The 26,494-nt window shown below is 41.5% G+C and overlaps 1 protein-coding gene across 3 annotated transcripts in view; it reads left to right on the forward strand.

Moving 5' to 3' along the window:
• The first annotated feature begins 4,000 nt into the window (after positions 1-4,000).
• Positions 4,001-26,494, forward strand: part of deptor (DEP domain containing MTOR-interacting protein) — an 83,537-nt gene continuing 61,043 nt past the window's right edge. Inside the window, exons 1-2 of one of the 3 annotated variants that reach the window (XM_068032207.1) lie at positions 4,001-4,113; positions 5,019-5,132. In XM_068032207.1, the coding sequence (XP_067888308.1) occupies positions 5,047-5,132 (86 nt within the window). In that variant the 5' untranslated portion in view covers positions 4,001-4,113; positions 5,019-5,046. Of the gene's footprint in view, positions 4,114-4,554; positions 4,565-5,018; positions 5,133-26,179; positions 26,238-26,494 lie in introns of those variants that run through there. The other 2 variants (XM_068032206.1, XM_068032208.1) reach the window with 2 other exon arrangements.

Consider the following 26,494-nt stretch of genomic DNA (forward strand, 5'->3'; position numbering starts at 1 on the left):
GAGTACGAGAGCAAGCTAGTTAGAAATATAAAGACAGATAGTAAGAGTGTGTATAGATATTTTAAAAAGAGTTATTAGTGAGGTTGGCCCCATAGAAAGTGAGTGTGGGGAATTAATAATGCATAATAAGGAGATAGCAGATGAATTGAACAGGTATTTTGCATCAGTCTTCACTATAGAGGATACAAGTAACATCCCAGCATTAGCTGTAAGTCAGGAAATGGAAGGGAGGGAGGAAATGGGCGGCACAGTGGCGCAGTGGTTAGCACCGCAGCCTCACAGCCCCAGGGTCCCAGGTTCGATTCTGGGTAATGCCTGTGCGGAGTTTGCAAGTTCTCCCTGTGACCGCGTGGGTTTTCGCCGGGTGCTCCGGTTTCCTCCCACAGCCAAAGACTTGCAGGTGATAGGTAAATTGGCCGCTGTAAATTGCCCCTAGTGTTGGTAGGTGGTAGGAGAATTGTGGGGATGTGGTAGGGAATATGGGATTACTGTAGAGCTAGTATAAATGGGTGGTTGTTGGTCAGCACAGACTTGGTGGGCTGAAGGGCCTGTTTCAGTGCTGTATCTATAAAAAAAAATCTAGAAAATTACAATCACCAGGGAAGTGGTACTGAACGAATTGTTGGAGCTGCAGGCTGATAAGTCCCTGAGTCCTGATGGACTTCATCCTAGGGTCTTAAAAGAAATGGCTAGTGAGATCATTGATGTTTGAGTTTTAATTTTCTAAAATTCCCTAGATTTGGGGGAGGTTCCATTAGATTGGAAAATAGCGAATGTAACTCCTTTATTCAAAAAGGGAAACAGAAAGTAGGAAACTACAGGCCAGTTAGCTTAACATGGGGAAAATGTTCGAAGCTATTATTAAAGATGTTATAGCAGGGCATTTAGAAAAATTCAAGGGAATCGGGAAGAGTCAACATGGTTTTGTGAAAGGGAAATTACATTTAACCAATTTATTGGAATTCTTTGAGGGAATTACATGTGCTGTGAATGAAGGGGAACTGGTGGATGTATTGTACTTCGATTTCCAGAAGGCATTTGATAAGGTGCCACATCAAAGGTTACTGCAGAAAATAAAAGCTCATGGTGTAGGGGGTAACATATTGGCATGGATAGAAGATTGGCTAGCTAACAGGAAACAGAGAGTAGCGGGTCATTTTCTGGTTGGCAAGATGTAACGAGTGGTGTGCCACAGGGATCAGTGCTGGGGCCTCAATTTTTTACAATTTATATGAATGACTTAGATGAAGGGACCAAAGGTATGATTGCTAAATTTGCTGATAACAGAAAGTTAGGGAGGACAGTATGTTGTGAAGAGGACATAGGACATACAAAGGGATATAGATAGGTTAAGTGAGTGGACAAAGACCTGTCAAATGGAGTATAATGTGGGAAAGCGTGAAATTGTCCACTTTGGCAGGAAGAATAAAAAGAAGCATATTATCTAAATGGTGAGAGATTGCAGAGCTCTGAGATGCAGAGGGTGTCCTAGTGCATGAATCGCAAAAGGTTAGTATGCAGGTACAGCACGTAATTAGGAAAGCTATTAGAATGTATCGTTTATCACGAGGGGAAATGGATACAAAAATAGGGAGGTTATGCTTCAGCTATACAGGGTATTGGTGAGACCACATCTGGAGTACTGTGTACAGTATTGGTCTCCTTATTTAAGGAAGGATGTAAATGCATTGAAGGCAGTTCAGAGAAGGTTTACTAGACTAATACCCGGAATGGGCGGGCTGTCTTACGAGGAAAGATTGGACAGGCTAGGCTTGTGTCTGCTGGAATTTAGAAGAGTAAGAGGGCGACTTGATTGAAACATATAAGATCCGAGGCGTCTTGACAGGGTGGATGTGGAAAGGATGTTTCCCCTTGTGAGAGAATCTAGAACTAGGGGGTCACTGTTTAAAAATAAGGGGACACCCATTTAAAACAGAGATGAGGAGAAATTCTTTTCTCTGAGGGTTGTGAGTCTTTGGAATTCTCTTCCTCAAAAGCCGGTGGAAGCACAGTCTATGAATATGTTTAAGGCAGAGGCAGATCGATTCTTGATGAGCAAGGGGGTGAAAGGTTATCGAGGGTTGGTGGAAATGCGGAGTCACCAGTTCAGCCATGACCTTATTGAATGGCGGAGCAGGCTTGAGGGGCCGAGTGGCCTACTCCTAATTTGTATGTTTGTATTCCAATGAAATATCCTACTTTCTTCTTTTATTGACTTAGTGGTTAGCACCGCAGCCTCACAGCTCCAGCGACCCGGGTTCAATTCTGGGTACTGCCTGTGTGGAGTTTGCAAGTTCTCCCTATGTCAGCGTGGGTTTACTCCGGGTGCTCCGGTTTCCTCCCACAGCCAAAAGACTTGCAGGTTGATAGGTAAATTGGCCATTATAAATTGCCACTCGTATAGGTAGGTGGTAGGGGAATATAGGAACAGGTGAGGATGTGGTAGGAATATGGGATTAGTGTAGGATTAGTATAAATGGGTGGTTAATGGTCGGCACAGACTCGGTGGGCCGAAGGGCCTGTTTCAGTGCTGTATCTCTAAATCTAAATTAACTCAATTTTTCTGTCCCTTGTCTGGTTACATGTTCCTGTTACCTTTTTTCATTTCCTATTCTTTTTCTTACATGTACTTGGCTCCCCTGATGAGCCTGTGGCAGGTGCAATATGTGATGTGGTACTGAACCATATGGATCAGACGATTTGACCCCTGGTACCTGTTAAATTAGCAGATTATGACTTGGGCCGTGGTGAAGGTGTTACCATTAACCCCTCAGTGTCCCTAGGCTGAGGAGAGAAAGGAATCCTTTGGAATTCCTGTTGCTGACTGCTACCCTTCTTAAAAAAGGTAAGTGGGGTAATTGAGTGAGCAGAGGCTCAAATTTGGCTTGTAGTGCTTCCCACGGTTGAGCAGATAACATCAACAACTTGCATTTATATAGAATCTTTAGCTTAGTAAAATGTCCTGTGCTTCACAGGAGCATAATTAGATAAAAACTGATGTGTCGAAAAAGTAAGCATTACGTCAGATGACAAGAAGCTTAATCAAGAGGTAGCTTTTATGGAGTGTTTTAAATGAGGAGAGAGAAGTGGACAGGCAGAGAGCTTTAGGGAGGGAATTCCAGAGCTTGGGGCCTAGATAGCTGAAGAAGGCATAGCCACCAGTGGTGAGGTGAAGGACAAAAAGGCCACAATTACAGGTTTGCAGAGTTCTTGGAGGGTTGGTGGAGGTTCCAGATAAAGGGATAGCAAGGCCATGAAGATGAGCATTTTAATTTTGAGGTGGTTTTGGACCTGGAACCAATAAAGGTCAGTGAATAATGGGTGATGGATGAAGGGGGCTTGGTGCAAGTTAAGCAAAGTTTTGGATGAGCTGAGGTTTATGGAATTGATACCTTGCTGAAGCACCAACCTCCAGAGGGCAACTAGCACTTCCACCGAGGGTCGCCAGTATCACATCAGAGAAGGGAGAAAACTGAAGGAAATGTGTATACACACACATATACAGCCCCCCAAATCAGTTATACCCACATTCTCTAATGAAAATTGTGCAAAATGAGCAACAATAGAACGTTCTAAACATAGGCGACATTCTGTTTATGTACACACTCAATAGCAAAATACTGCAGATGCTGGAAATCTGAAATAAACACAGAAAACGCTGGAAGTAGTCAGCAGGTCTGGCAGCATCTGTGGAGAGAGAAACGCATTAACGTTTCAGGTGGATCACTTGGTCGAGTTGTAATCACAGATACTGGCTGATGCCTGTGATGACATTCTGTTTGGATCTATATTCTTCTTTCTCTGGTGGGATTGGAGTCATGACTAACAGCCCATTGGGCCAGATTTTTTTTTATAAACAAAATCCTATCAGCATTGATGAGGAGCCGCCAACACGCCCCTCGAAAAGCTCCCATTCCGCCCTAAATGGGCGGCTGACGCATTTCCCGGGACGTTCTGAAGGTGTCGCCAATTTGTGGCTTGGATTCAGCTGGTGGAGTGGACAGAGCGAGCGAGAGAGAAAAAAAAAGAGAGGGAGGGGGTCAGCTTAGAAACTTCAATTTGAGAGAAAGCAGTTGACCAGGATATTGCAAGCACATTTCTTTATAGCAGAAGGTAAGGAAGCAGAGCCGTGGTTCGAAATGAAATGGCATTAAGGCGATATTATGGTGTGTTTTTAAATTGATTTTGTCGAAGAGAGGGAGGCTCGCGGACAGCAATGGGGTAAATGTGTATTAGGGTGAGAAATGGTATTTAACGTGCCGAAATACACTGCATGAACCTTTGTACCGAAGGCACTGCCGCATAAATATTGTTTCAAGGGCTTCGGGAAATGTAACGATTAAGACGTTTGCATGCGGATTACGTTGTGTTATGGAATTTGAAGCTTGATAGCTGAGTTAAATGCAAGCTTAAATATTTCTGGATGGAACGATTCACCAACATGCATTAGTTGCATTCGGGCGTTGCGTTTTCTATTTATTTCTGTGTGCCTGTCATTTGCCCCTCGGTTCTTCTATTCGGCAAAGGATTTCATTGACGTTTCTTCAGAGCAGGCGTGCATGTGGTAAAGACTCCAAATGAAAATGGGAATACCGCCGTGACTAATAGGCCGCGATGCATGAAAGTTGCTTCTGATGAGAATTTGGTTTCAAGGGAATGGGTTGATTATAAATGGTGAAGGGTTAATTAAGGTTTCATGAGTGTTTACGCGAAACTTGGGGCCCCGTGCAGCTAAGAAACGTGTGGTGTGGCTTTCTTTGTTGGTGTTTATGTCAACACATTTATTCGAATTTTTAAAAATCGCTTTTCTGCAGCAAAAACACCTCACATTCATTTCGCAATTCCATGAAAACTGTATTGCGCGTCATTGTAACTTTACAATGTGATGTTGAGAGGAGTTTTTGTAATTCAAGTCATTAGCGGTGGGCGCGTTGGCAACAAAGCTGTCCGTCTATTCACATAAGGAAGCTCTTTTAAACTGGAACATACAAAACAGTTTTTCTTCCCTTCTCCACAAGGCGCTGCATTCCTGGAAAATTCCTCGAAATGGAAGGGGTCGGGAACGCGGTGCAGAAGAAAACTTCTGATCTTGAGCACATGGCCGAGATTTTAATCACTGGGGAGCAGCTAAGGTAGGGTTACTTGTTTGTGGATGCTTCCTCTTCAGTGTCACTTCAATCTTTCCACATTGAAGGGAAAGGTTTTTGATTGTAGCTAGCATGTATTTATCCACGGGCTGATTGTTCCTATCGGCGTTTTGCCATTTTCTGCTAAGTGTTAGTACAGATTACAGCTGGAATGTTTTCCTTGTGTGGAGAGTACATGTGGTTAAAGGTCTGTGCCGCTGCCATACATTTTTAAAAAGTTGCATTTGGAACCGGAATAATTTCTTAACAGCAAAAATTAAGTTGATGCATATTTTACTGTTTATTATTTAGAAATTCTAAGGAAAACCCATTTTAAATCAATGACCTCTGCATTACAGGGCTATTATCTTAATGTAAAATGGCATACTTATGGTTACATAAGTAACTGCCAAATGCAATATTTTGTAATTTGTACATGATGTGTTTTCCCGCCTCCCCAACTACGTCATCAAGAACCTGTCCCTTTAATGCACAGGAAAACATTTTTCTTTTTACCCCAATTTTTAAAATCTATTTCTACTCTGATAAATGAGTAACTGGAAATGTTCGGTTTCAATAATGACAACAGCTCCAAATTAAAAATAGCCATCTGGAAAACCTTTTAATACTTTGGTCCCTTTTTAAATCGTTCTGCAATTCAACTTGAACAAAACAAACAGAAAAGACTTAAAATCAGCACTTGCTACACCAACTGGATTGTAAAATTGGATTGTGCCTTGAAAAAGTATTTGTAGCAGGGCATGGATAATTGAATCTCTATAATATGGTCTGTTACGCGGAGGGAAACACTCAATGAAGTTGGCAATTTTGTTTGTGTTTTATCTGCATTATCCGGTTAGATTTAAATATGGTACTCTTAATGACTACAGTAAGGTAGTAGGCTTAACTGTGTATCTGATGGCAATATCAGTGGTTTTTAATTATTTTATGTCTGTGGGAAATGGGTGACTGCTAAATGTATTTCTTGAAAATAGCCTATTGTGTTGCTATAATAAGAAATTCACGTAGCTAAGGTATAACGTACAGAATAACATACATACACAGGCTGTTTGGCCCATCGTGTTCATGTTGGCCCACTGCAAGAGCAACTTTGCTAATCCTACTCCCTCACCACCCTCTTTCCCCATAGTCCTGCAAGTGTTTTCTCTTCAAGGTGCTTATTCAAATCCCTTTCGAAAGCTGTGATGGAATCTGGCTCCCACCACATTCTCAGGCAGTGCATTCCAGATCCTAACCACACGCTGCTTAAAAAGAGTTTTACCTTGTATTGCCTTTGGTTCTTTTGTCATTCACCTTTACATTGGAGTCCTCTAGTTTGTGATCCTTCTGCCAATGGGAACAGTTTCCCTCTGTCTACTCTGCCTAGATCCCTCATGATTTTGAACAACTCTATTTCGTCTCGACCTTCTCTATGGAGAACAAACCCAGCTTTGCCAATCAATCCATATAACTGAAGTCCCTCATTTCTGGAACTATTCTCGTAAATCTTTTCTGCACCTGCTTTAACATCATCACATTTTTCCTAAAGTGTGGTGCCCAGAATTGGACCTAGTGCACCAGTTGAGGCCGAACCAGTGTTTTAGAAAGGTTGATCATAACTGACTTGTGATTTTACTCATGCCTCAATTTATAAAACCCAATTCCTGGATGCCTTTTTAACCACTTTCTCAACCTGCCCTGCTACTTTCAACGATTTGTGCACATAAACCCTCAGGTCTATCTGTTCCTGCACCCCTTTTAGAATTGCACCCATTATTTTCTACTGCCTCCTAATTTTTCCCACCAAAATGTATCACTTCACACTTCTCTGCATTAAATTTCATCTGCCACATGTCTGCCCATTCCACCAGCCTGTTGATGTCCTCTTGAAGTCTTTCTCTAGCTTCCTCACAGTTCACAATATTTCCAAGTTTTGTGTCATCTGCAGGTTTTGAAATTGTGCCCAAGTCTAGGGCATTAATATATATTGTATATACGAATCTAAAGCCCTTCCTCTTGCATCATCTCCTGCCCCCCTGTACAGCTGAGCCACTCGTGGTGCAATAGACTTGGCTCTGGCTACATTCTCCAGATAAACCATCACTCACCAGTATTCAGAATGAATACCAGTTGGAGTGAGATGCACTCAGGACCTCTGCACTACCTGCCTCATCCTTCTTGACTGTCTGGCAGTCACCCATTCTGTCTCTGTCTGCACACCCTTAAGCTGCAGGGTAGCCACATTCAGAAACATGCTTTCCACGTAGCTCTCAGTCCTGCAGATGCACTGCAGTGATGCCAGTTGCCGAAGCTCTGGAACCCACAGCTCGAGCTGCTCCAGCTGACTAAGCATCCTACAAGTTCACCAGTGCAGGAGGAGGGTGGGACCGGAATCCTGCTCACCTTCCAATTGGGGTCAAGTGAAGGTGTTAAGAGCTTGTCAGGGTTGGATGTTGACATTTTTAAGGGGGAATATGGGTTACTCGTGCCTTCAGAAACATCAGCTGAAGGGAGGCCGGTAAAGAGTCGGAACCCAGTCACCAGAGAATCTGTAGGGCAAAGGGGGATATGGCACTTGCTAAGGGGATGCCTTTGGCACTGCACAGTTGGCAGAGAAAATGGGACTCAGCACCTGGCCATTGAACAGTGTCAGCATCCCCTCTGGCATCGTGGGGGCAGAAGAGCAGGGGGCAAAGTTGTCAAGGACAATTTGGCAGCCACCTGCCCAGAAGGAAGGCTGCAGCTGGCAATGGGGGCATGCCTGTCAGATCTTTGGGCCAAGTTATGAATAGAAGCAACACCCTATGCAGGAAGGGCAGAACCCTGAGCAGCAGGAAGGCACTGGACAGGAAGGCAACAGAGGCCAGACTCTCAACACAGGATCTACCACTGAAGTTGGAGTTACCTGGAGATGACCAAGACCCAGTGCTGCAGGAGAGTGTGTTTCCCCAGGCAGATGGTCACAGACATCTGTGTCCTCATTGCCGAAGAGCTTGGACCTTGCAGCACTGCTTGCCATGTCCTACCAGTTGCCATCAAAGTCACTGTGGCCTTAAACTTCACTTCTGGCTCATTACAAGGATGAGTTGCAGACTTTAGTGGCATCTCCCAAGCAGTCACTGATGCCCTCCTTTGCAGAGCTGGACAGTACATTCATTTCGTGACAGATGGGACCTCGCAGGGACAGTGGACAGTGGGTTTTGCCACCATTGCTAGATTCCCCCAATTGCTGGGCATCATTGATTGCACCCATGTGGCCACTCAGATTTATCAACAGGAAGGGTTTCCACTCCCTCAACATTCAACTGGTCTGTGACCATAACAAGACCTTCCTCCATGTATGCGCTCTGTTGGCTGCTGGCATGACTCCTTCATCCTCCGGCAGTCCAGGCTGCCTCAGATCTCCACTCCAACCCTCAAAGTGCATGGATGGATCCTAGAGGACAAGGGATATCCCTTGAAGAGGTGGCTACTTGCCCTTCAGGTGCCCCAGACAGAGGCACAGAGGCGATGCAACCAATGCCACCTGCTCATTAGGACAACCATTTAGCAGGCCATCAGGTTTCTGAAAATGCAATTTCCGGTGCCTGGACCGGTCAGGTGGCACCCTTCAAAATGTCATTGTGTCTGCTGCGCTTTCTATAACATGGTTCTCTAGAGAGTTTTGAACCTTGAAGATGGTGAAGCCCTGGAAGGAGCTAGCACATCTGGGCAGGAGCTGAGCGAGGAGGAGGCAGAGGGAAATGACGCTGAACAGAGAGGTGCCCCTGTTGCATGACAAGGTGGCCGCCTCCTGCCATCCTCTGGGAAGAGGATCTCCCTCGTGGCCTTCAGCATTTGATCCAGGTTGGTCTCGATTGAAGTGAGGGGCAGCCCTGCCCCAGGTACCAGGCCTCCAGCTCCCCTGTGACATTTCGCTTCCTTCTGGTGCTGTGAAGGCTTTGCCTCAATCAGCAGATTCCTCTCTTAGGACAACCAACAGCCTCATTGACAGCTGTTATGGGATGTCTAAGTGAGTCCCACACTTCATCTGACCCACCCCAGCTCTAAGCTGACAGGAAACCAGTCTCCATACCAATTAAGGGCTTACCCACACAATTTTATCTTTAATCAGTTTCCCACTAGAGGTGGGTTTCTGACCTGAAAACAAACCTGGCTCCTGTTTCCTGCCTCCATGGTGAAAATTCAGCCCAATGTTTCACACCCTTGGGTGCTTTTAAGAAGGATGGTTAACATCTATGTAATATAAATCAAAGTATCAGAAACACAAAGTGAAATAGGCATTAGGCCGATCAAAATTCCTGCCTTCAGTACCACAGTTCTTCAATTTTGTAGAATCAAGCATTGATTTCAATATACCTCGTGTTTTAACTTCCTCTGCTCTGCCTGGGGAATATTCCAACATGCATCATTGTTGAGGGTCTTTCTAATATTTGTTTTGAACTATTTTCTACTGATTTCAATTTATGTCCTGTGGTTCTGTTTTTTTTTCAAGCTTAATTTGAAGTATATTCTGCCTTCAAACAAGCAATATTAGTTTATGTCACTTAAAGTTTATCTCAGTGAGGTAACCTTTGCCTCTCAACGACCTGCTTTCAAGAGTATTACAGTTAACTTCTAATCATTCTTTGTAGCTCACCCCTTTTACCTTTGGGGTCAGTCTTGGTGGTCTACACTGCATTGTCTCCCATATGTGTTCCAATTTTTTTTCACTCCTCTTAATTCAGATTATTTGTCAATTCAATTTCTTTTCTGAGCAAACAGTTCAACTCCACCAGTCTATTTAAATTGCTTAATTTGAATTTCTGGATTCTTTTTTTCCAAGGCAAAGAAAAGCTCGTCATTCTCTCTCATGCATTGTATATTTCTGTAAATGTTTTGACCAATAAGCAGTAGTTAACATTAATACAGTGTTCAGTTCAACTTGTTTTATGAATTTAAATAGTTAACATTTTTGTATGCAAATCCTTAGCTGCATCTTTGTTTTTCTTACTGTCACTGACAATAAATGTGCCTCTCTTCCAGGAATGGCAGAATAGGTTAGAGATCATTTTAAATGACCAAACGTCATTCTACATTGAGTTCTGTGTACCTGGTGGGAACATTGTCAGCATGCTGTGTGGATATTGGTATTAAAGTCCCGTCGTTACCAGTTTTAACTCTTCAAGTATACTAAAACTAGCACAAGGGGAAAATATTGCCAATGCTGGAAATATGAAATAAAACAAAAAATGCTGGAAATACTCAGCAAGTCAGGCAGCATCTGTGGAGAGAAACAGTTAACATTTCAGGTCAATGACCTTTCATCAGAACTGGAAAAAGAGATGAAACAGGTTTTAAGCAAGTGCAGAGGTTAAGTTAAAACTAACTAACTATGGTCCAAGTAAATGTACATTAGATTATCCAAGTAAATAGGTGAATATTCAAAATGATTGTAATTACAGTCAGTTTGTTGTCTTGTGCCATTGAGGTGTGGTACCACAGGTTCCAGCAGCCCTTAAATATCATCCTTCATGTGCCATGTTTGACTGTAGGGCCTATGTATTTTTTTTCCCCTAAAGTGCTCAAGTAGAGCTTTCCTCAGTGGTAATACCATCCCAATATCCTGATAAAATGGTCTTTATATATGAGCCTTGATGTTGCTGACATCAACCATTGAGCGCATGACTGTGCATGGTGTCTCATTCAGATAAGGCTGATTTTAAGAGAAAATGTATAATAGAGTGAACTCTGGTGCAAAGGTTTCTTTCTATTGACAGTGCAGTAGGATTGTCTTTTAATTCTCTCAAGACTGTAACAGTCACAACTCTAATATTTAATATGTTTTGAGATACATTCATAATTCAGGTATCACGCTTTTCAGATGCAAATTTCAATACACTTCTAAAAGAAAGGCAGTCACTTCCTGCTGTTGTTTTCTGACCTCTGACTGTAGGATATTTGTAGGAGCAATTAGCCTCAATCTGCCCTCAGAAATGAGTAATTAGATATTGTGGCAAAGTTAAACTTAACTGTATGCTCCCATGCATTGCGCGATACATGCTATAATGCTCCTGTCCTTATAAAAGAGTATCCTTTGACTTAGTGAGTAATGCCACTGTGTTCTTTACTTTTTGCAATGTTACTTCAAAAATATTAACACCTTGGGGAGTAAATAGCTTTCCTGCCAAATCAGTAGTTATCAGGTTGGCAGGCTGTTTATCAACAGCATTGTAGCTAAACTTAATGCTATTCTCAGCTCACATCTGCACCCATTCATACACTTTAAAAAGGGGTCACTGGATAATGATCAAGAATAAAAACGCTGCTTTTCATCCCTAACTTTAGAGAGACAAACAATTTTAGTAGTACGGTCACCACCACTCAAAACGTTCACATTTAAAATGGGCAGTCACTTGTATCAGCCTAAAAGTGATGACAGTTAACTATTTGCATTAACGTCAACTACAAAGTTGCTGGTTATAGCATCTTAAGCACTCTTAAGTATTTCAGGCAGAAATAGTAGTGTTTATTCACCAATTTTATTTCATTCTACTTGGTGTTTCACATTCAAATACTAAACATCGGAAGTTGCATCTTGCATTTCTTCAAGGCACAGTGGTTTTACCATTTGCCTGCATTCAAATAATTAGGTTCTGCCATATAAATTAAACCTTCCTTTAGAATTGCATAGTACACCATTATTAATTGTTAATAAACTGCCATGTTTTGGATGGGTTCATGTAATTAAATTACAAACAAGCATACATAATATCTATGTATACTTTTTTTTAAAAATCAGTTAATTGTGATAACATGTACTTGAAATAACAGCACTTGTCAGGATTCTATGTTCTATTTATGTTGCAAAGCAATGCAAGTTATACTGATGGCCAATATCTGGATTACTTTCCGGGGGCTCTCACTCCACGACAATAGCACAGTCCCGAGCCACATTGCCCTCCAGTGCCAGGATCTCATTTGTCAGGTTATGCGGCTATCATGTATAGCGGATAAATTGCATTCTCACAAATGCGCCTGCATTATCTGGTGGGACTGTATCAATTTCATTTCTGTTGAGGTATGAAACTGATGCCCATTCTACCATAAAAGATTCCATGTCAGTATTTTATGAAGAGAAGGGACTTCTATTATCCTGGTTAATCTCCTTTTCAACAACACTTCTAAAACTGGACATTCATCTCCTTTGATAAATTACAAGTTGGCTGCAGCATTTGTCTACATAAGAGTGACTGACTCTTCAATTTCTACTCATCAGTATTTACCAAGATGGGCATGAGCTCAAAAAGGATATAAAGACATTTAAGTTAGAAAGGAGGAGATAATTGATAAACTAATCAAACTTGGAGAAGATAAAACCCCTGGTTCAGATGGATTGCATCCATATTTAAGTAAGTTAGGGAAGAGATAACAGGCATTCTTGCATATTTCTAACATTCATTGGAAAAGAGCTAGTGCCAAAGGATTGGCAGACAACTAATCTGATTCCTATAATTAAAAAGAGAGATAAAACAAGTCCAGGGAACTATAGATCAATTAGTTTAATGTCAGTGGTAGGAAAGATAACTGAATCTTTACTCAATGATATAACAAAAAAAATCTAGAAACTGAAAATATAATAAGTAGTCAGCACAGATTTCAAAAGGGAAAGTCATGAATGACCAACCTTATTGAATTCTTTGAAGAAGTAGCAAAGGGTAATGCTGTAAATGCAATATATATTTCGATTTTCAAAATATCTCCGATAAAATACCGCACTGTATGTTCATCACTAAGGTCAGGGGACATGTAGCAGAATGGATAGCAAGCTGGCTACAAGAGAGAAAATCAGAGTGGAGTTAAGGGTGGTTATTCAAACTGGCAAAAAATGGGAAGTGGTTTTTCCACAAGGATTGGCATTGGGACCACTGTTCCCCATTTAGATAAGCAATTTGGACGTGGGAATCGGAAGTACAATTTCTGCATTTGCAGACTAGACCAAATTGGAAAGTGAAGTTATACGAAGGAAGAATGTGACAAAATATAGGAAGATCTGAGTAAGCTTTCTGAATGGGTATGTAATAGGCAAATCCATTTCAATGGATGTGTAGGGTAGGAAAAATAAGGAGACCAGATATGGCTTGGATAATAGTTAAATGGGATCGAGGAGCTAAGGGAAATAGGGCTCCAGATGCAAAAATCACTGAAAGTTGTGACACAAGTTAATAAGGCCATAATAAAAGAAAACCAAGCACTGAGATTCATTTCTAGAGGGATGGAATTGAGAAGCACAGAAGTTATGTTAAACTTGTATCAAACTTTGGTTAGAGCACAGTAGGAGTACTGTGCACAGTTCTGGTCTCCATATTATAAAAGGGTTATAGAGGCATTGGAGATGATCCAAAAAAAGATTCACAAGGATACTATCAAAACTGAGAGGATGTAACTATCGGGAAAGACTGAACAAGCTGGGCTCTTTACGTTCTGGAAAAGAGAAGGCTGAGAGGTGACCTAATAGAGATCTTTAAAGTAATGTAGAGGTTTGATTGGGTGAACTTTGAGAAAATGTTTCCATTTGTGAGAAGTCCTAAACTGGAGATCATGACTAGAAGATAGTCATTAATAAATCGAATGAGGAATTCAGGAGAAACCTCTTTCCACATTATCATCGCTCTTGGGGTAATGTACTACCAAAAGGAATAGTTGAGGCAAATAGCATAGATACATTTAATAAGAACATGAGTAAGAAAGGAATAGAAGCTTGACCAATGATGAGGAACTTGAATAATCAGCTAAGCCACAAGAACTTAAACAAGTAAGTACTCTGTTACAACCTGCCCCGAATAACAATTTGGGTGAGGCTGATTGTGTGTTTTCCTTTGCCTCAATATTTTACTGACCTTTACTGTAATACTTTACAGAATCATAATTGTTGCAGCACAGAAGGAGGCCATTCGGCCCATCGTGTCCACACCGACTCTCAAAAAGCAACTCCCTCAGTTCCATTCCCCTGCCTACTCCCCATAACCCTGCACATTCTTCATTTTCATATAACTAATTCCCTTTTGAATGCCTCCACCACGTTCTCGGGCAGCGCATTCCAGACCTGAACCACTCGCTGCATGAAAAAGTTTTTCCTCATGTCACTTTTGCTTCCCTTACCAAATACTTTAAATCTGTAATACTTGAAGGTACAGTGCAAAGTATACCAATTCAACAAGCAGTTATTTTATTAATGATTTTTGAATGGCACATCCTAAATATTTGCCACATTGTAAAGCATTTTGTTAACAAAGTAATTCATCTGCTTATTGAGATTATTTTTATGTGCATTAGATACAGAAAGGACATAAAAGCATCATAATTCTTGCTTTTCCCACCCTCCCCCCAATAGTTGAGTGAATAATTGGACTATGTAGTGTAGAATTGTGCCATACAGACCACGAAGATTCCATGTTCAATTCATGCCTGTGCTATATGTTGCCTGATTTCCATCCAAAGATCCACCTGTGTAGCACTTTAGGATATTTTATTGCATAAAAGATGTGTAGAATTACTATGGTGTGATCAATTCCCACATGGTGAATAACACTGCTGTTTTAAGTAGTCCAATTAACACTTTTCATGCAATGTCAGTTTTTGTCAAAATTACCTTCTCAACGATCCAAGATATCAGAAGCAGACCGTAAATTAAAATGGAAGAGCAACAGTTTAGTGCATTGCTAACACTGCATGCTTCAATTTCCACTCATGCCTCAACCCCACTAGAGCTGAAACTTTCACCTGTCTTCATTGTTTCCAGTCTCGGTGCCCTATTTGTTGGTGTACGAAGCTGAGAGATGATCTGGCGAAAGTGGACTGGATACAGCTACTTGAAGGAAAATCAGTGGGAGCATCCAAAAGCAAGATTCTACGGGCACAGTGTAGGCATGTTTCCACAAAGAAAAGGGATGTTGCTGCCAAATCTAGAGCCCCCTGGTTATCTAGAAGCATACAGGGTAAGATAAAGCAGAAAAAGAAAGTTTATGACGATCACAAAAAACTTAATACTTTAGAAAGCCTAGAGGAGTATAGAAAGTGCAGGGGTGAAGTAAAAAAGGAAATTAGGAAAGCAAAGAGGGGACGTGAAAAATTATTGGCAGGTAAAATCAAAGAAAATCCAAAGATGTTTTATCAGTACATTAAGAGCAAGAGGATAACTAAGGAAAGGGTAGGGCCGATCAGAGATGTACAACGTAACTTATGTGTGGATGCAGAAAATCTGTGCAGGATTCTTAATGAGAACTTTATCTTCACAAAGGAGAGGGACAATGCAAACATTGTAGTTAAAGAGGAGGAGCGTGAAATATTAGATATGAGAAGCATAATGAGAGAGGAAGTACTAGAGGATCTGACATCCTTGAAAGTGGATAAATCACCAGGGCCGCATGGATTGTATCCCAGGCTGTTAAAGGAAGCCAGGGAGGAAAGAGCAGATGCTCTGAGTATCATTTTCAAATCCTCACTAGATGCAGGCAAGGTACCAGACGATTGGAGGTCTGCGGATGTTGTGCCAGTGTTTAAAAAGGGTGCGAGGGATAGGCCAAACAATTATAGGCCAGTCAGTCTGACCTCGTTGGGCAAATTATTAGAATCAATTGAGAGATAGGATAAACAGTCACTTAAAAAGGCACAGATTAATCAGGGATAGTCAGCATGGATTTGTTAAGGGAAGTTTGTGTCTTACTAACTTGATTGAATTTTTTGAGGAAGTAACAAGGAGAATAGATGAGGGTAGTACAGTGGATGTTATCCACATGGATTTTAGTAAGGCATTTGACAAGGTCCCACATGGCAGACTTGTCAGAAAAGTAAAAGCCCATGGGATATAGGGGAATGTGGCGACTTGGATCCAAAGTTGGCTCAGTGACAGAAAACAAAGGGTAATGGTTGGAGGAGGTTTTTGCAAATGGAAAGCGGTTTCCAATGGCATTCAAAAGGGCTCAGTGTTGGGTCCATTGCTGTTTTGTGGTATGTATTAATCATTTAGACTTAAATGTGAGAGGTATGATTGGGAAATTTGCAGATGACACAAAGATTAGCCATGCAGTTGGTAGTGAAAAGGATAGCTGTAGACTCCAGAGTGATATCAACAGTTTAGTTGAGTGGGCGGAAACGTGGCAAATGGAATTCAATCCAGAGATGTGTGAGGTAATGCATTTGGGGAGGGCAAACAAAGCAGCTTCTTCTGACTTGATCTATCAAAACTCCTTATGATTTTGAGTAGCTCTATTGGGTCTTCCCTTAACCTTCTCTGTTCTATGGCAAACAATACCAGTTTTCCAATCCCTTCACATAACTGAATTCCCACATCCCTGGTATCATCTTGGTAAACTTCCTCTGTATCCCTTCCAAGGTCTTGGCTTCCTTTTTCTGAAGTTTGGTGCCCAGAATTGTACACAATACTCCAGCTGAGACATCACCAGTGATATGTAAAGGTTTAGCATGGCTTCCTTAGTTTTGCATTCAATGCTCCTCTTTACAAAGCCAAGTATCCTATGTGCTTACTTAACTGCCTTATCAACTTCCCCCGCCACCTTAAGGATTTGTGACTATGTAACCCTAGGTCCCTTTGCTCTTGCCTCCTCTCAAAAATGTACCTTTTGATACAGCCTCTCCCTGTTGTTCTTCCCAAAGGGCATCACTTCGCACCTGTCTGTAGCAAATTGCATTTGCCATGTGTCTATCCATTTCACCAGTCTGTCTTCCTGAAGTCTGCTGCTATCCTCACTAATTTCTATGTTGCCAAGCTTTGTATCATCCGCAAACTTTGAAATTTTACTCCCTATACCCAAGTCTAGGTCATTTGTATATAAATGTTTAGGATATGCTTTAAATATCCAAGTCCTTTTGTGTCCACATGTTTGAACGAGAGGCAACATCAGGAAATTCTTTTATATGTCGTGAATTGTTGCCATTTGGAATGCATTGCCTGAAAGAGTGGTGAAAGCAGATTCAATATTAACTTTCAATAGGGTATTGGATAAGTACTTGAAGGGAAAGCATTTAAGGACTATGGGGAAAGAACAGGGGAGTGCAGCTAATTGTATAGCTATTTCAAAGATCTGGCACAGGCATGGTGGGCTGAATAGCTGCCTTCTGTGCTTATTGATTTTATAATCATTGAAGATACTGACTTAGTTGATCAAAATCCATAAAGAAACGAATTCTTTAAAAAAAAATCTTCTTAACCTGTGCAAGTTCATAGTAGACATATCTAATCATTTGGTAAAATAACATTCTTTCTTGAATTCAAGTCTTTGTTTTCATCTGCCAAAATCGTATTGAGTACAGCTATGTTTTTTCAAAGTACTCCATATGTTTGGAGGGAGAGAGAATGGCTGACTACTGTGGATTTGAATCCCAGCCATGAAGGAGCTGCAAACTTCCCAGCCCTTGGTAAAGGACTTGTTCTGCCTGGTGCCCTTAATACACTTCTTGTTAGAATGCTACTTCATCTCTGAAAGGAAAAAGTCAGTCAGCTCACCTGCAGAACATATATAGTGCCATTCACGATCTTAAGATGTTATAACTGGCTTCATATTCAGTGAAATACATTTTTGAAGTGTCGTCTCTATTTTAATGCAGGGAAATAAGGCCGTTCATTTGCAGCAAGGTCCTAAATTGGCATTGAGATTATTGACCAGCTAATCTGATGTTTTCCAACATTTGTTTCTCAACCAATGACAGTGGGAGAGCTCCACTGCTCCTCTTTGAATCATGCTATAGGAAATTTTATATCCATCTGAGAGCAGACTGGGCCATGGTTTACGGTCTATTTCGAAGGATGGCACTTCCAACTGTGTGGAACACTTCTCAATGTTGTGCTGTAGTGCCAGCTTAGCTTATGTTTGCATTGAAGGAAGAAATCTCTTGGAGTGGAGGTGGGTGGGGAGGCAAATAGGAAACAGTGAGTTGTTGTAAATGGATCCTCTTCTACACAAACCATCTCTATGCTTATGACCTTTGTGGAGTTAGTTGGTACATGATGCGCAGTTCTACTGAGTCAGCTGTAAAACACAGCATAAATATGCTTGAAACACTGCTCATCTCTGGATTGTCAGTGCATGAAGGATGGCATGTGGCATCTGTCGAAAGAGAGAGTACGCAGAGTCATGTTGCATTAGCAGAGTTTACAGTCAGTGAATCTTTTTGATCTGTAAGCACTTTTAAGTAACTTGGAAAAAGAAAAACTAGAGATATAAAATTTAGAGACATAAATAGCCCACGCATTATCGAGTAGTAATTCCTGTGAGACTAGCTGTCAAATCTTGTTCTAAAGTGGCATTGATTGAATTTTTGCTTGCCCATATGTTGCATTTATATTGCTATTGAATATATAACATAGAAATAATAAATGTGTGAACTCAGGCAATGATTGTCAGTGGGCTGTTTGGGGACCATCAGCACCGACCTTGATAAATTTTCACTTTACAACCTTCTGGGCTCAACAATGAATCAATACTTGATTGAAACAAATAAGTTCCTGAGGGGTTTTGACAGGGTGGATGTGGAAAGGATGTTTCCCTTTGTGGGAGAGTCTAGAACTAGGGGTCACTATTTATTTATTTAAAAATAAGGGGTCGCCCATTTAAGACAGAGATGAGGAGAAATTGTTTCTCTCGGAGGGTCGTGAGTCTTTGAAACTCTCTTCCTGAAAAGGCAGTGGAAACAGAGTCTTTAAATATTTTTAAGGCAGAAGTAAATAGATTCTTGATGAGCAAGGGGGTGGAAGGGTATTGGGTAGGTGGGAATGTGGCGTAGATATTACAATCAGATCAGCTATGATCTTATTGAATGGCGGAGCAGGCTTGAGGGACCGAGTGGCCTACTCCTAATTTGTATATTCAGAATTTTTTTCAGAGAGCAGGTGCTGATAATGGTTCTACTATTGCCTTGTATATCCATCTTTTGTTTCCGTACATGTCAGCGGTGGGGAATCTTATGGAGCCAATAATCATGGACAAAATTGATAGGAATTTGGAAAAGTATGGGCTAACAATTGAAAGTCAGCCTGGATGTGTGAAAGGCAAATCGTATTTGACTAACATGATGGTGTTCTTTGAGCTAACGGTGAAGGTAGTGCAGTTGAAGTGTATATGGACTTTTAAAAGGCATTTGATAAAATACCACATAATAGACTTGTTAGCAAAACTAAAGAGCTGCATGTCAAAAAAATAAAATCTGCTAAGGGACAAAAAGCAGAAAGTGGTAGTGAACGGTTGTTTTTCAGACTAGTAGGGTGTGTGCAGTGGTGATCTTCAGGGATTGGTATTAGGACCACTGCTCTTTTTGATATATGTTAATGATGCATTTGTTGATGACACTGAACTCAGAAATGTAGTAAACAGTGAGCAAGATGGTATAAGATGCCAAGAGGACATAGACAGACTCCGAGCAGATGAAATTTAATGCAAAGAAGTGATAAGTTTTGGCAGGAAGAATCAGGACAGGCAATATAAACTAAATGGTACATTTGTAAAGAGGTGCAGGAAAATAGGCTTGGGGGTGAGGGGGCAGGTGTATATTTATTTTATATATCTATGGCAGTCGAAAAGACTGTTAAAAAGGCTTACCAGATACTTGGCTTTATAAATAAAAGCAGAGAGTTCAAATGCAAGGAAGGTATAAGTGTATAGCATAAAACAATGGTTAAAGCCCAGCTGGAGTATTGTGGGCATTTCTGAGCACCACACTTTGGAAGGATGTCAAGGCCTTCGTATGGGTGCAGGGGAGATTTACTAGAATTGTACCAAGGATGAACGACTTCAGTTATGTTGAGAGACTAGAGAAACTCTGGTGGCTTTCCTTCAAGTACAGGAGGTTAAAGGAAGAATTGATAGAAAATCTTGAAGGGTTTTGATTAAAGTAAGGGAAAACTGTTTTCCATGACACAAGGGTCTGTAACCAGACAGCACAGATTTAAGCTAATTGGTGAAAGAATTGGAAGTCACATGATAATCATGTAGTGAGTTATAATGATCTGGAATGCACTGCCCGAAAGGGTGGAAGCAAATTCCATAATAACTGAAAAGGGACTTGAATAAATACTGGAAGGGGAAAAACTTAACAGGGCTACGGGAAAGAGCAGGGGAATAGGTCTAATTGTCCTGGTCTAGGTCTTGCAAAAAGTTGGAATAGGCAGCGAGCTGTATAATCATGCTGAGGACATTCTCCATGATGTTGTATGGCACTATCACTGTGCTAAATGGGATCGGTTCAGAACAGATCTATCCCCTCAAGTCTGGGGATCCATGAGTTGCTGTGGACAGTTAGCAGGGGCAGAATTGTATTTCAGCCCAATCTATGACCTCATGGTCCAGCATATTGTTACGACCAGGTGAGAAAGGTGTCTAGGGGTCTGTTACTGTCTTCACCTGGTCTTACTGTAACAGGGTTTTATTTTAAACAGTGTTTTGAGCTCCCCCTTTGTGAATCCTTGTTCACAACTTTCCAATTATAAGGCAAAGAAATGAACACACTAGGGTTTCTTTAGGTTTAAAGAAGAAAAGTGAAATTTATTAAACCTTAAACTTAAATTTTAATATGGTTAATGCCTACGGATATACGATGTGCCCATGCTAGCATGCAATACGCACATGCAAATAGGGACAGAAAAGAGCAGAAAAAAAATAAAAATGGAGAGGTTTGAGGCAGTCTCTAAAAGGAGGTTTCTTGTTACTGTTTCTGTGTTTCCAGCTTGCTGTAGAGTCCTTGATTGCAGACAGCTGTTACTTTTCATTGGGGCCCAGTATTCTTCTTGGACCTTCTTCACTGAAGGAGATTTTTCTCTTTTGGGGTTCATGTGTCTTCAATGGTTTCCGAAGCTGGTGAGAGTGAGATGAGAGCAGACAGAAGAGAAGTCTTCTCAGTCCAGGAGAAAAGTGATTTCTGATTTCTTTCCCTGTTGGAAGTTCAAATTCAAAAAAACTCCAACAGTCAGTCAGTTATATGACTAAAACTGGTCTAACCGCTTCTTCTGTGTATTGAGCAAGCAACAACTGGGTCCCCTTGTTTCAACATTGTCTGTTACTATGCAAATGTCTTTCCAGTCAGGGGCTTACAATTTTATGTTTTAATGTTCATGTGGCGAAATAATGTATGCCTCAGTCTTGGCAGGTGGAGGGTTTGCCTGACAATATCCTTCATTACCATTATCATCAAGTCAATTGACCAATCCTGCTTTAGTGAGTATAGAGCATCATGCCAGGAGCAACACCAGGTGTACCTAAAAATTAGGTGTCAACCAACCTGGTGAAGCTAAAACACAGGACTACATGTATGCTATAATCATAGCTTCTTACAGCACTAGAAGGAGGTCATTAGGCCTGTCACACACGTCAGCTCTTCAGAGCTGTCCAATTTAGTCCCACACCCTAGCTTTATTCCCATAACAGTGCAAATTAGTTCTCTTCAAGTACATGTCTAAAAGCCTTTTGAAAGTTCCTAAGGGATCTGACTCCACCACCCTTTGAGGGAGCGTATTTCAGAGACTGACTGGATTGCTCCACGGAGAGCCAGCATGGACTTGATGGGCTGGATTGTGCAGCAAATGGCTGACTGAGAGATCTTAGCAACCTCAGTGTGAAGAAATTTCTTCTCATTTCCACTAAATTTCCTTACCAATTATTTTAAATCCTGACCTCTGGTTACTGACCCACTTGTTACAGAAAATAGTTTCTCCTCACTTACTTCGAAAACCCTTTTTCCCCCCCCAACCAAACACACAATTTTGAACACCTCTTTTAAGTCTCCCTTCAACCTTCTCTGCTCTAAAGAGAGCGCTCCCATCTTCTCTAAACATTCCACATAACTGAAATCCCTCATCTCTAGTATCCTCCTGGTAAACCTTCTCTGGATCCTCTTCAGAGCCTTGACATCCATGCCCAGCATTGTACACAATACTCCAGCTGGGGCATAACCAGTGATTTGTAAAGGTTTAGCATGACTTCCTTGTTTTTGCATTCAATGCCCCTGTTTCCAAGCCAAGTATCCTATACGCTTTTTCATTGCCTTAGCAACTTGCCCTGCCACCTTCAAAAATTTGTGAATAGGTACTCCCAGGTCCCTCTGTTCTTGCATCCTATTTGAAATAGTACACTTTTCGATTATACAGCCTCGGCATGTTTCTCTCAAAGTGGATCACTTCACACCTTTCTGCATTAAAAATTGCATCTGCTGTTTGTCCGCTCATTTCACTAGTCTATCTGTGTTCTCGAAAGTTTGCTCCTGTCCTGTTCACTATTTACTACATGCCAAGTTTTGTATCATTTGCAATCTCTGAAATTGAAATTGTACTCCCTATACTCAAGTCTAGGACATTTTATATATATAACAAGAAAAGCAGTGATTCTAATACACATCCCTGAAGGATCTCACTGCATACTTCACTCCAGTCACTCTCCACTCACCACTACTCTGCCTTCTATGCCTTGGCTAATTTCCTACAGTCTCTTTAATGCCATGTGCTTCTATTTTTCAAAGTCTGTATTGAGGTACTTTTATCAAATACCTTCTGAAAATCCATATAACCAAAATCTACTATGCTACTTCCATCAACCCTCTCTGCTACTTCATCAAATAACTCAATCAGGTTAGTCAGACATGATTTGCCTTTAACAAATCCATTGTGGCTGTCCCTTATTATCCCAAGCTTCTCCAAGTGACAATTTTGTCTTGGAGAATAGTCTGTAGTAGTTTTCCCACTACTGGCGTTAGACTGATTGGCCTGTTGATACCAGGTTTATCTCCATCTCTGTTTTAATTGTTAACATTTGCAAACCTCAAGTCCTCTGGCACCACTCCAATATTCAAGGAGGATTAAAGATTGTGATCAGAGTTTAAGTTATCTTCATCCCATCTTCCCTAAGCGCCTAGGTGCCTCCCACCCAGACTAGGTGACTTGTGACTAAATAGAAGAAGCAGCATGCTAAAGAGAGAGTAAAGTGATCCGACAACCAATAGGTCGGATCAATGATCTGCAGTCCTGCCACATCCAGTTGTCAATGGTGGTGGATAATTAAACAACTAACATGAAGAAGAGCCTCCATGAGCATTCCCATCCTCCACAATATCAGAGCCCAGCACAAATGTGGAAGACTAGGCTGAAGCATTCGCAACCACCTTCAGCCAGAAGTATCAAGTGTGTGATTCATCTAGGCCTCCTCCTGAGGTCTGTATCATCTCAGATGCCAGTCTTGAGCCAGTTCAATTCCACATGGTATCAGAAAATGGCTGAGCACACTCGATATAGCAAAGACTGTGGGCCCAAACCACATCACAGCTATCATGCTGAAGATCTGTGCTCCAGAACTAGTCTCACTTCTAGCCAGGCTGTTCCAATACAGCTACTGGTATCCAACGACAAAGTGGAAAATTGCTTAGGTATGCCTTGCCCAAAGAAAGGCAGGACAAATCCAATCCGGCCAATTACCTCTTCATCAGCCTACTCTTAATTGTCAGCAAAGTGATGGAAGGTGTCTCAATAGTTCTATCAAGTGGGACTTAGCAATAAACTGGGTAATGATGCTCAATTTGATTTTCGCCAGACGCCATTAAAAGCCTTGGTCCAAACATGAACAAAAGAGCTGAATTCCAGGGGTGAGGCAAGAGTTAATTCCCTTGACATCATGGCAGTATTCTGACCAAATGTGGCATCAAGGAGCCCAAGTAAAGCTAGAGTCAATGGGAATCGGATGGAAAGCTCTGGTTGGAGTCATACCTAGCACAAAGGAAGATGGTTGTGGTTGTTGGAGGCCAGTCATCCCAGCCCCAGGATATTGCTGTAGGAGTTCCTTGGCGCCGTGTCCTATGCCCAAACATCTTCAGCTGCTTCATCAATAACCTTTCCTCCATCACAAGGTCAGAAGTGGGGATGTTTGCTGATAATTGTGGTGTTCAGTACCATTTGTAACTTCTCAGATTCTGAAGCAGTCATGCCCGCATGCAGCAAAACCTGGACAGCATTCAGGTTTGGTCTGATGAGTGGCAAGTAACCTTACCAATGGGGAAAGGTGTGTTTGGATCCCTCCATGGCCTCAAGAACGAGCATTTTAAAATTGAGGTGTTGCTCGACCGACATCCATTGTAGGTCAGTGAGCTCAGGGGAAATGAGTGAACAGGACTAGGTGTACTTTAGGATATGGCAGCAGGGTTTTAGATGAGTTCAAGTTTACAGCGGGTGCAGGGTGGGAGACTGGTCAAGAAAGCACTAATATAGTCAATGCCAGAGGTAACAAAGGCACGGATGAGGGTCTTAACAACAGATGGGCTGAGATAGGGGTAGAGATGGGGGATGTTACACAGGCAGAATTAGGCGGTTTTGGTGATGCAGAGGATATCGAGTCAAATGGTTAGCTTGAGGTTAATTGAACTCCAGGGTTGTGTACAGTCTGGTACAGCCTCAGACAGTGGCCAAGATGTAGGTAGGTACCAAAGGTACAGGCTTCAGTCTTCCCAATGTTTAGAGGAAAGTTCTGCTTATCTAATGCTAGAAGTTGGACAAGGAGTGTGACAAATTAGAGACTGTATTGGGGTCAAAAGGGTGATGTTGAGGTTGTGTTTGTTGTCAGTCTACATGTGGAACCTGACCTATTTTCACATGATGTCACCTAGGGCAGCATGTATAAGAGAAATTGGAGGGGGCCAAGGATAGAAGCCATAGCAGATGATTCTCTGGCCATGATTCAACAGATAGGAATGGAACCAAGCAAGGGCAGTCCCACCTAGCTGAACAATGGAGGAGAGCTGGTCAACCATGTCAAAAGTGGCAGACAGGTAGAGAAGGATGAGGAGAGGTAGTCTACTATGGCCGCAATCGCGTAGGGTGTTATTTGTGACTTTGAGGGCAGTTTCAGTGCTGTAATAGGGGTGGAAACCTGATTGGAGACATTCGGACATTGAGTTGAGAGAAGGGGACAAGGATTTGGTAGGTGACAAAGGGGTCATGGGTATTTTTTTTTTTAAAGAGACAGGTAATGACAGCAGATTTGAAGGGGAAAGGGACAGTTCCTGAGGAGAGGGAACCGTTAACAATATCAGCTTAACATAAAAGACCAGGAAGGAAACTGGGTGGTTAACTGTTGGTGGCAATAGAGTCATAGGACAGGAGGTGTGTCTCCTGGACAAAATAAGCTCAGCTAGGGCATGGGGGGAAATAGGAGAGAAACTAGAGAAAAATGTGAGTTCAAGCATGAAGTCTGTGTTTATTGGGAAATTAACGTTGAAGTCAATTTATAAATAACATTCAAATCAGATGGTGTTGCAATCCCTCCTTCAATTTTTCATGTTTTTTTTCATAGTGTGGAATACAAAACGTCCTTATATAGACTGGAGCAAATATAACCCATTCATTGTAGATAGTGAATAACGAATGGCTGATTGTGTTGCAGTCTGTAAGACTCGAGGGGATTTAATGATTCAAAAGTGCCATTTTGTATCCGTTTCAGCATGGAGTTTGAGCTGTATGTTTTTGCCATTGTAAAGATAGGTGAACTCAAATTCTTCCATTTAAAAAAAAATGATTTACTTGATAACAGTCTAATTTACAATTCTTATATATTTATGTGCTGGGAGAGGAAGAAACAAGATTTTTTTTTTTGAAAAATAAGCTGGAAACAATCATTGTTTCCTTACCTGGTCAAAGGCTAATTCCTTCAGAAGTTACTGTAACCTTTTAGCTCCTTAGTACATGGTTTTGCAAACAGTTGTTGCATCATTGTTAATTAGTTTTGTTGGATTGTTACAAATTGCAGGAGAACCAAAACTAATAACTCAATTGCAAACCCGCTCAAATATCTGGACAGTTTTCCCTTACATTATGCCTAATTTCTTCTTGTCTCCCACGGCAATCAGTTGCTATCTGTTCTGGCCTTTTCTTTTGGTTCCTGGCACGTTGCATAAACAAGTTAAAGTTAAACTACATGGACCTTTGCCTTTCTAAACTTGAGCTCACATTGCCCTTTCTAGTTTGAGGCACTCTCTATTATATCACAGTTTAGTTAAGGATCTTGCATATATTTTCCACTATGCTCCACAGCAAACAATCCCAGGATCTTCAGCCACTCCTCACAGTTTAGATGACTTAAGCTTGATGTCGGTTTAGTTGCTTTTTCCGCACAGCCGCCAGTACTTGGATAATCTTGCTGTACTGTGATGATCAAAATTGTGTGTCAGACTTGATGTAGAGGCCTGCTTTAGGTCGAGGAAAAAGAACTGGACCCGAGCCTGACTGAACCACAGCGGGCCCGAGCCCGACCTGACTCAAACCCACCACTACTCGGCCCGACCTGAGTCCTACCCAACCATCCCTTTACTTACCTTCCGGACATCGAACCTGCAAGAAGCTGCAG

This window comes from Heterodontus francisci, chromosome 5 (assembly GCF_036365525.1).
Source record: "Heterodontus francisci isolate sHetFra1 chromosome 5, sHetFra1.hap1, whole genome shotgun sequence".
NCBI classification, from domain to species: Eukaryota; Metazoa; Chordata; class Chondrichthyes; order Heterodontiformes; family Heterodontidae; genus Heterodontus; species Heterodontus francisci.